The sequence below is a fragment of the Vicugna pacos genome, chromosome 6 (genome assembly GCF_048564905.1).
Source record: "Vicugna pacos chromosome 6, VicPac4, whole genome shotgun sequence".
Taxonomy (NCBI): domain Eukaryota; kingdom Metazoa; phylum Chordata; class Mammalia; order Artiodactyla; family Camelidae; genus Vicugna; species Vicugna pacos.
The window spans coordinates 62,343,870-62,356,217 of record NC_132992.1 but is presented as its reverse complement, the minus strand read 5'-3'; the positions used below and the strand labels follow the sequence as shown (position 1 = coordinate 62,356,217).

General features: G+C 34.4%; 1 protein-coding gene across 7 annotated transcripts in view; it reads left to right on the top strand.

Moving 5' to 3' along the window:
- Window positions 1-12,348, top strand: part of KCNH5 (potassium voltage-gated channel subfamily H member 5) — a 333,981-nt gene that overhangs the window by 230,769 nt on the left and 90,864 nt on the right. For all 7 annotated transcript variants that reach the window (XM_072963183.1, XM_072963182.1, XM_072963181.1 and 4 more), the window contains one exon: window positions 10,073-10,272. In XM_072963183.1, the coding sequence (XP_072819284.1) occupies window positions 10,073-10,272 (200 nt within the window). The remainder of the gene's footprint in view (window positions 1-10,072; window positions 10,273-12,348) is intronic.

The window sequence follows — 12,348 nt, the reverse complement described above, 5'->3', positions numbered from 1 at the left end:
AATTTGATGAGATAATGTATGTAGCATCTTGAGTTTCTTGATGATCTTTTATGAATATCCTGGGAATTGACTTAATTGCTCTTTAAAAAGATTTATAGCTTCTACCTTTCTAAAAAATATAAATAATTTACTCTTTTTGCAAATTTTGTCACTTCTTTGTGCTTATTGCAAATATCAAGGAATGCCAAAGTTTAAAGAACATAAAAATCAGCACAAATTCTGTTGTCCAATTATAAGAACTGGTAACATTTTGTAAACGTCCTTTAATCACTATTCTATGTATACCCATAAATCACTCCCCTCCACACATTCACAGATACATATAATGTTATAAAGAATGAAATTAAGGAATCTGCCTTTTCTAACAAAAATATGCTGTTAATCTTTTCAGATCTATCCCCAGAGATCCCCATCAGCATCTTAATGGTTTCCGAGTTTTCAATTGTGTTGTGTCATTATTTGTATCACTCAATCTTTATTTTTTCTCATATTATAAACAACATTTCAGTGATCATTTTTGTGCACTCATTTTATATGCCATAATATAACTTCCAAGAAACGGAATAGTTGGTTCAAACAGTATGTCCATTTAAACTTTTAACCCATGCTTAGTACAGGCATAATTTTCTGATTAATTTCTGATGAAATGTTTATCTAAAATATTATACTATGACTTAGAATATATTTATGTTTCATAAACTACTAAGTTCCACTAATTTATGTCCCCAGTTTGTAATATTCTTGGTATTAGAATATTAGCACTTAATTTTCACTATAGCAATAGCTTTTGTGATTTATACCTCTTAATGGTTGTTTTGTTTTGCTATCTGCCTTTTAAGACTGGGAATTCAGAATACTTTTTTTCTGTATATATTTTTAATTGAAGTATAGTCATTTTACAATGTTGTGTAAATTTCTGGTGTACAGGATAATGCCCCAGTCATACATGAGTCTAAATATATTTGCTTTCATATTCTTTTTCACCGTAAGTTACTAGGAGATTTTGAGTATAGTTCCCTGTGCTATGAGTATGAACTTGTTCTTTATCTATTTTATATATATTAGTTAGTATCCGCAAACCTTGAGCACTAATTTATCCCTTCCCATCTCCTTCCTTCCCTGGTAGTCATAAGTTTGTTTTCTATGTCTGTGAGTCTGTTTCTGTTTTGTAAATAAGTTTGTCTTTTTTTTTTCTTTAAGATTCCCCATATAAGTGATACCATATGATATTTCTCTTTCTGGCTTACTTCACTTAGGATGACGATCTCCAGGTCCATCCATGTTGCTGCAAATGGCATTATTTTATTCTTTTTTTATGGCTGGGTAGTGTTCTATTGTATAAATATACCACAACTTCTTTATCCAGTCATTTGTCGACAGACATTTAAGTTGTTTCCATGTCTTGGCTATTGTAAATAGTGCTGCTGTGAACATTGGGGTGCATGTATCTTTTTGAATTAAGGATTCCTCTGGATATTCAGAATACTTTAATGATATTCTCAGTCAGATTTGACTGGGAATGATTCTTATGTACTTGCTGTTTTGTTTTGCTATATGAAGAAAATCCTTTAAAGTTAATTTAACTTCTGTTTTTCTTGTGTTCTTGTTTAGAACTATGCTGTCAATAGACAGCTATAAGGAAGTTTAAAATGTAATCGCTTTCAAGAATGCCATTATATTTATAGCAAGATATGTTAACACATATAGAGTAATATGAAAATATAAACCAAGGCATATAATTACTGTTTTAAGTGAGATATTGATAGGTTCTGTAGAAGAATAGGAGAAATTCCTCAGTCTGGGATAATCAAAGGTTTTATGGAGGAAATAATAAGCCCTGAAGAGTGTCTGGGATTTAGGGAAGATGAAAGAGTTTTTGTATCAGTTATCTGTTGCTGTGTAAGAGATGACACCAAGATAGTGACTTCGTATCACAAGGATTCATTATTTTTTATGACCATATCTGTTGACCAGACAATTGGTTCATCTGTTAATTTTGCTTGGGTGCACTCAGCTCCATTTAGCTGGCACCTTGGCTAGGGACTTAGTTCAGCTGGGACTACCAGGTAACTAGACCTCTCCATCCTTGCTTTCTTGCTGTCTTGTCAGTACAATCCAGGCTTCTTCAGGAATGATGGTCTCAAGACAGCATTCCAAGAGAGTGAAAGCAAAACATGCAAGTCCCCTTAAGGTCTAGCTTTGGAAATTGTGTAATATCATCTCTGCCTTATTCTAATGGAAGTCACAAAGCTAGCACAGATTAAAGGAAGTAAATTCCACCTTTTGGTGGGAGAAGCAATAAAGTCTCATTGCAAAGAGATGTGCATACCAAGATAGAAAAAATTTGTGGACATATTTTGAAATCTACCACAAAGAAACTTCATGAACAAAGATTTGGAATCAAGAATAAATTGTATGGAGGCTCACGAGAAGATAGGTTATGGCATTACTTTTCAGAATATACAAGAAGCTCTTGGCTATTCTACAAATAGTGTTCTTAGGAACCTTGATAGTTTATTTCAGTTGGTGGCAGTGCCACTTCACTCTTTGGGTCTTGGATCAATACTTGTGTTTTGGTAAAGACAGATATTTAATATTATTTCAAGTATGGTGTCTAGTGCTCCCATATTAATGTAAGTATAATAGTAACACCCACTTTATAGATATATAGAAAGAATAAGTGATCTAATGTTATCCTGTATTTATTACTTCTTTTCATATTCTGGTGCTAAGGATTAGAAAAATGACTTGCAGGTATCATTAATGAAAAACAAAGATTACTAGAAAACAGTTAAAATGTCTATCTAGTACAGTATAAACACAGAACAACTATAAAAATATTTGAAAACATTATGAATGGCAAGGGGTTAATATCCAAAATGTATAAACAACTGATACAACTCAATATAAAAAACAAATAACCCAACTAAAATTTTGTAGAAGACCTGAACAGACATTTTTCCAAAGAAGAGATACAGATGGCTAACTGGCACTTGAAAAGAGGTGCAACATCACTAATTATTAGAGAAATGCAAATCCAAACCACAATGAGGTATCACCTCACACCTGTCAGCATGGCTATCATCCAAAAGCCTACAAATAACAAATGCTGGCAAGGCTGTGGGAAAAAAAGAATCTTTGTAAACTGTTGATGAGATTGTAAGTTGATGCAGCCACTGTGGAAAACAATATGGAGGTTCCTCAAAAACTAAAAATAAAACTACCACATGATCCAGCAACTTCACCTCCGGGTATATATCTGGAAAAAAATGAAAACACTGATTTGAAAAGATACATGAACCTCAATGTTCAAAGCAGCACTATTTACAATAGCCAAGATATGGAAGCAACACAGTGTCCATCAACAGGCAGATGGATAAAAAGAATAGGTAGTACATACATACAGTGGAATGTTACTCAGCCATAAAAAAGAATAAAATTCTGCCAATTGCAGCAACAGTGATGGACCTAGAGAATATTATGCTTAGTAAAATATGTCAGACAGAGAAAGGCAAAGACTGCATGGTATCACTTATATATGGAATCTAAAAAATAAAACAAATGTATAGAGCAAAACAGAAACAGACTCAGAGATAAATAAAACAAACTAGTGGTTACCACTGGGGAGAAGGGCACGTTAGGAATAAAGGATTAAGAAATACAAACTACTATGTATAAAATAGATAAGCAAAAAGGATATATTGTACAGCAAGAGAATTATAGCCATTATTTTGTAATAGTTTTTAATAGAGTATAATCTGTAAAATACTCAGTCACTATGTTGTACATCTGAAACTAATATGATATTGTAAATCAACTATACTTTAATAAAAGAATAATAATCATTGCCATGTAATTATTGAAACTATTTTAATGTAGTCAGTTTTTATTGTAATTGTGGGATAAGCAATAATCTGGTGAAATCTGTCCAATATTATGCTAATTTGATAAATTCTAAAAATGGTCCCTTCTGTGTCCCAACTTATCTTACAAGTTGAGTTGATTTAAATAAAGATTCAATCAGCTCATTGTGTTACCTGGAAGTCCTCCTTCAAAATTCCAGCATCCCTAAGAGGGATAATATATTAAATAGTTTTCAATAAATTTAACACTTAATAGAAAGTAATTAATGAGATTAATTTCTAACAGAATAGTTGGCATGGTTCAGATGCCGGATGGAATGGGGCATGTATCAAGTGAAGACTGTGAAGGAAAAAATATCTGGCTCATAAGTGGATGCCTACTGTGTGCTTACATATATGGATTATTCCAAAAGAGCATCCAAGGAAACCAGGAGCCATTATGAGGGAGTTGGAAAGAGAATAAAACTTTAAAGTTGGAAGTCTGATGATCAGCTTCTTCACTTTGTTCTGAGGCCAACTGGAGTCATTTCAAATGTTTTAACAGGCTGTGTGATACATATACAATCAGACTGATGGAACATTTTCCTTCCATGTCTTAAATATCATTATTAAAGGTGGACTTTAGTGAATATACATAGAAAGAGAAATGATGATTGAACCACCTGTGTGGCTTTAAGGGTTACCAGAAATGCATTTGCATATCAGTATTTTAAATTGCTCAGTCTAAGGCCAATGATTACTTGTAAGAATTTATAAAAGAAAGATAATTAGGGAAAGTAAATGTGGATCATTGTGAATGGGCACAAAAAGTCTAGAAAATATAAATCATTAATAAAACGATGGATGGATGCAGCTTGACCTAAGGAGCAAACAAGATGAAGTGACTGGAGATCCTAATTTATTCAGAGAACTGGGTATCATCATTTTATATGTTATCCTGAGAAGCTCTTAAGTGGAGGCAGAGTTACAGTTAATTAGCTGAACATAGATTTTTGTTTGACTACAAATTGTTTAACCATGAGAAATAAATGATATTTAGTTTATATACTTGGAATGACTATAAGTTTGCGAGTTTTTGTAAACTGTGAAAAGGAAATGATCATTAGATTTACTTCAAAGAATGTGACTCGGGAGAATCAAAGATGAATACTTTTCTGTAGGAAGTAGTGGATACTACTTGAGAGCAGGGATTGTGGTCGTATCCTTAGTTCCTTAGTGGCTATTGTAGGGGCTGCATATAATAGATATTCAATAAAGATCACTGAATTAAGCAATACTTGAATGAATAGTGAAATCTGTGACAGTTACATGGCATTATTCAATCTTTTAACCTTTGTCTCTTTTTGAAAACAAACACTCATTCATGACTTTAATGTTTATATTATAAAAATAATAGTTGTTTTTCAGTATTAAGATATAAAATATATTAAATATTCAAAAAAGAATTTTCCAAAATATACTATTAGGTTCTGATATGCATCATAAGGAGCTCTTACCTTCCTCTCCCAGGTCCCCTAATCCGTTGAGAATCAATCTGTTTTATTAAGCCATTAATAAAACTGTTTATTAGAATATTAGAGTTGCATGATTAATCAAACTTAGTGGCTTAAAACAATTTATTAAAAATAAGCCATTTATTTCACTCATGAACCTACAATTTCTGCAGGGCTAGGCGGGCATGATTTATTTCTGGCCCGTGTGGTATCAGCTGGGATGGTTTGAATGGGTTTGAAAAATTCACTTTCAATTGGCTCAACCACATATGTGGCTGGTAAGCTGACGTTATCAAGCTATGTGCTGCACACACAGTCAGACTGTTAGGGCGTTTTCCTTCCTATCTAAACTGTTATTATTAAGTATGGATTTAAATAGAAAAGGGAGTGATGGTTGAAGCACCTGTGTAGCCTTATGTATTACCAGAAACATCTTCTCATATCAGCATTTTAAATTGCTCAGCCTAAGGCCAGTGCTTAGCTGGAACTCAGCCAAGAGTTTTGGCCAGGGGCCTTGATTCCTCTCCATGTGGACCTTTCTAGAAGAAGTTTGGGCTTCCTCACCACACAGAAACTATTTTCCAAGAGCAGGTATTCAAACAGTGGGGAGCTAGAAGTTTCTGGTTTCCTAAGGTCTGGGCCCAGATACTGGTATATTAGAGCTACCATCTTGTATTGGTAGAACAGCATAGAGTGTGCCTAGATTCAGGCAAAAGGGATTTAGACCCTGACTCTCAGTGGGAGGGATGTCAGAGAATCTGCAGCTATCTTTATTCTAACATAATTATCTTTACAATAATCCCCTTATGGTAAATAAGAAAAGTTGAAGACTTTTTAGATAAGACATTTACTGTTGTATATGCCAGAATTATCAAGTCTTTAAATATGATAGACTTATAAAATTAGTTTGTCTTAGATTGTCTTAAGCTTAAAAGGCTACAGAGGCATTTATAAAACGAAGTTTATCAAATTTTAACAGGTTAGTCTAATTCTTACTAGTAAAGTAGGCAAATTAACATATATGGCATCCCATTCAAAGGGAAAAATTATTTAATAGTCCTGTACAAAACTGGCTAGGCCAAGCATGAGCATGCATGTTTGATGAATGACAATAGGCGTTACCAATTTATTTATTTTCTTAGTATGGCCAAGGCATGTATCACCTTAGCTTCTAAATATTTTATTCTCCTATATACATTAATAATATGTGTTCCTTCTATGTTTTTGTATTCACCAGTAGTGAAACTTTGAGTTGAAAAAAAAAGATGTTTCTGAAAAACTGTTTCCTGGGATTTTAATGTGTGAATTGACTGGAAAAAATACTGAATACCTACTAATGTTCCAAGAACTTGTCTGTGTTCTGGAAATACAGCAGTGAGCACAAAGGACAGGGCCCATGTCTGTACTTATGGATTTTGCATTTCTAATAGGGAATATAGGTATAAAGAAACAAATAAATAAATACATAAATTAAATTAGAGATAAATAGGATTGAGGACATAGGCATAGAAGAGGGTGGGGTGATACTGAAGGAAGAGGATGTTCATGCCGCTCTTTGGAAGCTATTTCCGTGATGATGACGGTGACAGTACATTCCTGGATGCTTACTTCCTATTGAACTCTCTTTGAAAACTGTTATTATATGAGTTACCTCATTTAACATAGTTCCTTTGTAAAGATTCTACAGTGATTTTAAAGTTATAAGAGAGGAAATAGAATCCTAGCGAGTTAGTCAGTGGCCCAAATACACATAGCTAGGAAGTGGAAACGCATGTACTCGTAAAGACTATGCAGGATGCTGGTAGAGGTGATGAGAAGTGATTGAACTGAGGCTATATTTTGAAGGTAGAGCCAACAGGAATTTTTGACAGATTAGATGTAGGAGATGAATCAAAGAGTCAATTGAAGAATGGCTCTATAGTATTGGTCTGAGCAACTAGGTGTGGCTTTGCAATTCACTGGGATGAAAAGTGCCTTTGTTTGTTGATGAGAAGGTGCTGTAAATTAAGAGTTCTCTTTTAGACATGTTAGATTTGAATGGCTATTAGACAAGCAAGAAGATTTGTGTGTCTGTAATTCAAGGGAGAGGTATTGCTTTGGGAGTTAGCAGTGTAGAGATAGTTTCTACTGAGATCAATTTTCTTCATTATTGTGTGTCATGTCCTAGGGCCACTCTCATTAAAGATGTACCCGTTTATCCGGGGAACACTGACTGTGGTGGTGAGCAATATTGTGCTTGCTACGGAATGTCACACTTGCTCTCACTATATTTTTTGAAATGTGTACTAGTCCTAAATGTTGAAAATATTTTTAAGGAAGAAGTGGTTTCTCATTTTTGAAATATACGCATATTACATGAATCTGTACATGTGATAAAATTTTATAAAATTTTACACAAAAAAGACAGCATGTGACAAACTAGTGAACTATGAATAATGTCTGTAGGCTGGTTAATTGTATTGTGCCACTATCAATTTCCTGGTTTTGATAAATTACTATAGTTCTATACTGTGGGTACATGTGAACTTTCTGCATGATTTTTTAACATTTCAAAGTTAAAAAATTGTATGTGTAAGTACATGTTATATATATAGGATTATACACATATAATTATATGTATAATTGAATGTCTCACCTTAAATTATGACCTTGTTTAGTCCTACCCACTGTAGGACACTACACTCACATGAAAATGGGAGGCAGAAGTGGATATCTTTGTAATATACCAAACTTAATGGAATGTTATTGGTCTTCATTTATTAATGCTGAAAACTTTAAATACATTGGCAGTTTTATTCATATTTTAATGCTTAAGCTTTTCATATGAGCGTGATATGTGCATGTTTAATGTACCCCAAAGATGAAATGTGTGGTAATTTGTTAAACTAAAAGGCAGTAGTAAGACACTTTGGCACATGTCGCGTATTACAAGCATCTTAGGGAGCCAAATGAGTTGAACATGTCAGAATAATAGTTCTGTGATATTTATTGACAATTTAAAACAGCTGGGCACTATTCAAAAGCATGATTGTAGTGTTATTTCATCAACCTCTAAAGAGATCATTATTTTAAAAACAAATTCTCTTTTCTGGACATGCAAAAGTTCGTATCTGTCACATGATTCTTCTACCATTAGTTTGTTTGCATTATTTCTGTGTTTCTCTCTTTTTTTTTTCCTAATGCAAAGAGATTTTCCTTTTTTTAACATTTTGTATTGATTTATAATCATTTTACAGTGTTGTGTGTGTTTGTCTTTCTTAATATCAACAATGATGAAATAGAGCTTTAAGTTGTGATTACCTATACTTTTTTGTTGTTTTTAAATATAAGGATTCAAAGATTTAAAGACCCAGTTGAGAAGTGTCACCACTATATTTTACCTACTCAGTTTTAACAAAATACTGTCTATCTTAAAAATTGTTCTGCACTGGCACCAAGATCCCTAAATAACAGTTAAAAAAAAAAGTGAGTAATGCTTGTAAAATCATAGCTTCTTATTGTGAAGTTATAATTTGTTGTACTCAAAAAGCAACTATTCTTTAAAAAAATAGATTGAGGATCTTAAATTGCTTCACTAGATGGATTTTATACTACCGTCAAATGGGATTTGGTTGATAACACTGAAAAATGAAAACAGTCCATAGTTTTTGTTTAGAGGAGGCCTTTTTTAAATGCTCAGAGGAAGCAGAATGGAAGTGATCATTGTCTGACATTCCACTTATTTGTGAAATGCTTATGGAATGTGTGTGGTTACTAAACATTTTGCTTATTGAATATTAAGGGGAATAAAGTGCTGCTGTCTTTTCAGAAGAGCCCTCTGTTAACTAAGGGAATAAAACCAAAGGGACGGGATAGGCTGGGAGTGGTGTGTGATTGGATGTGTGTTGAGTTTGCTTTTGAAAGCTTTAACAAGATCAGGTCAACATTAGTAGCCTGACCAGATCAGAAGAGAGAAGACTTGGTAAATTATAGGTTAGGGAGGGAGTAGCAGTTAGGAGCATTAAGAAATCCTATTCCTTTTCTAGCCACTATAGATAAGTAACAGTGGTTTGCAAGTTGGCTGAACTCTTAATTAAAATAATGAAATAAAAAAACTTACAATGCTGGGATACTGACATGAGTTTAATAACTAGAATTTTCAGGCACTCCCAAAGCTTTATTTTAGCTGCTAATTCCAAACCATGTTTCTCTCTAGAACCTTCTAGAAATGGAATACATTGTTTACACTCCCTATATTTCTGATGTTCTGTCAATAATATGTGTAAGCAGAGAAATATTCCAAAAGCCGAAAGAAGCAAGCAATGAGAAAGAGCATATACATTTCTAAACTGGATCATCAGTGCCTTGAAAATTTAAATTGATTAGGCTTCATTCTGGAGGACAAGGCTGGAGAGTGACTTCCGTTACAAAGCTAAACGTGTCAGGCAATTTATAACCTTGGATCATATATTTCTTCACGAAATCTATCAGCCATTCTCATGTTTTGGCACAATGACTAGAGAGGTGCTCACTCATAAAATCACGTTTCTTATACTACAAATAACATTTACTGAGTGAATACCAAATTCTAGGCATGCTTCTGGAAAAGTTACCATGCATAATCCCAAAAAGTCTATGAAGGCGTCTCTGTCAGATGATTCGTTGATTGGGCCAATATTCATACCTTTTTTTCCACTTGTGATATTTGTTTTATTTTCATCATTTCTTCTCTTTCAGCTCTCCTTTATGCAACTATTTTTGGAAATGTTACCACAATTTTCCAGCAAATGTATGCCAACACCAACCGGTACCACGAGATGCTGAATAATGTTCGGGACTTCCTGAAACTCTATCAGGTCCCCAAAGGCCTTAGTGAACGAGTCATGGATTATATTGTTTCAACATGGTCCATGTCAAAAGGCATTGACACAGAGAAGGTATGGGTTCTTATTATTGTTGTTCTTATTTATTTTCTATTACAATAGAGTATTCAGATGCCTGAAGCTTTCCCACACATACTATTTGTATAAATGCTTTATAAATGTTACTCTGTGTTTCGTAAGCAACATATCCGTCAATCATATTATGGAGTGCTTAGGAGGTGGAAAGCACTCAGCTATTAATTATCAATTAGTACTAGTCATCATGCTCAATTTAGGAATTGTGGTTCCCGAAAACAACTAATTACTCCATTTCCCTAAAACACTCTCATTACCACTTAGAGTAATTTGCGGTATTCCTCTAAAATGCTAACTGTGCTGCCACTTCTCCTGCTAGATTTTATTCTTGATTTCTATTTTGATGGTTTGCCAGTTTAAAACTTAAAAACAAACATCCTTGCTTACAACTAAAAAATTACATGTCTTCTACGCTACCTTCTCTTTAAATTTCTCCTCTCTCATATGCTTCATAAAGCAACTTATAATTCTTCATTTTCCCTTTTTCCCTACACAGATCTATAACATGGATACCACCCTCCTAATCCACCAAACATCTCTAATTTCTTGCTTGTCTTTTCAAGGAATCTCTTTAAAATTTTCCAATCTAACTCATATTAGGGGCGAAAGATGAAACCAAAGCCCTCCTTACAATAAGCAAAACCAAATTAAAAAAAAAAAAACTCACTTCCTACACCCAGCTGATTCACATCAAATATAGGGGATGGCAAATAGGGCTTGCACACAAGTTTTAGAGAAAACTGATCTTGAGCTATTTCATTTTATTAGCATCAGTGGAGACTATTTTTAGGTACTGATTTTTGGTATGTGATAATCAGACAGCACATGACCTTTCTTGCTTTTCCCACAAATTTAATTGTTTTTTAATCATATGAAGTTGACTTGTAGTCTTTCTTCCAGACCTGCTCAGTAAATCCCTTTCAGTGTCAAAGTGAAATAAGCAGTCGATGTTTAGTTAGGGGAATTTCATGAAACAGTAAGTAGGTAGTTTTAAGCCAGAGCAGGTGTTGTTAGGAGCAGAGGATTGAGGGGAGGTGAAGGGAATGAACTTGAAAAGTGAGAGTCGAGGGAGGGAAGCCTTCAGAGAGAATGCAAGTGAGGTACTTGAGGCCAGCTATGTGGAAGAATTCATGAAAGAGGGTGAGATTTGAGATTTGCTCCTCTTTTAACATTTTACAAGATGCAGTTAAATGGCCCCTTAAACTGGAATGTGTGACCACAGAGAGGGGAAGGACAAGTTGCATGTCTGTGAAATGTGATTAATGTGTACATGAACTGGTATCAGGTCAGTAGGAAAGGAATGCAGAGAAGGGACAGAATCTTCCTCAGGGGTGCATGTGAGAGTCAGTGTTTAAATCGCCAAATGCAGGAGGTTCTTTGAGGTCCACGTTCAATAAAACTGAGATTGAGAGGTAGCCGTCTACCTTGTCAATCACCATCTCAGTCAGGAGCTTTTCTTTCTAGAAAGTTCAGTGGAATCACAGGGTAGCTGACAGAAAACATCAGTGAAATAATGGAATAATAGCCTTTTACATTAGAAGAGTGCCTGACCCAGAGCCGATGCCACAAATCTGGTACATGGCTGATTTTTGAATTTATTTCTCTAAATTCCCAGATGCTGGGTTGGTTCAGGAATGGAGTCAACACATTCTCGCAAGCTTCCCCTGTAGGACCTGCGCAACCGCCCACTTCATGATGCAGTTGGGGTGTAATACACTGGCATTGTGTGTACAGAAGGGCGTGCACCATTCATTCTTCTCATTGACATTTTTTGATTGCTGTTTATCATCTGTGGTCACGGAAATGTGCTTCTGATTGGCAGAATATCCATGGAAAATGGAGTAATAGGGGAAAAAAAAGATGAGGAGGCTAATGTCAAGGGTGAAATAAGATTTTAACTCACATAAAAAGATTTTTAAAGAAATAAGTAAAAATATTAAAATAAACTAGCTCTTAGAAAAAAACATGGACATGTCTTCTAACTGAATGGGAAATCCTTTGAGTAGTTTTTGACTAGTAGGAGGAGCAGATTTAAAGAACTCTGGCAAATATGAA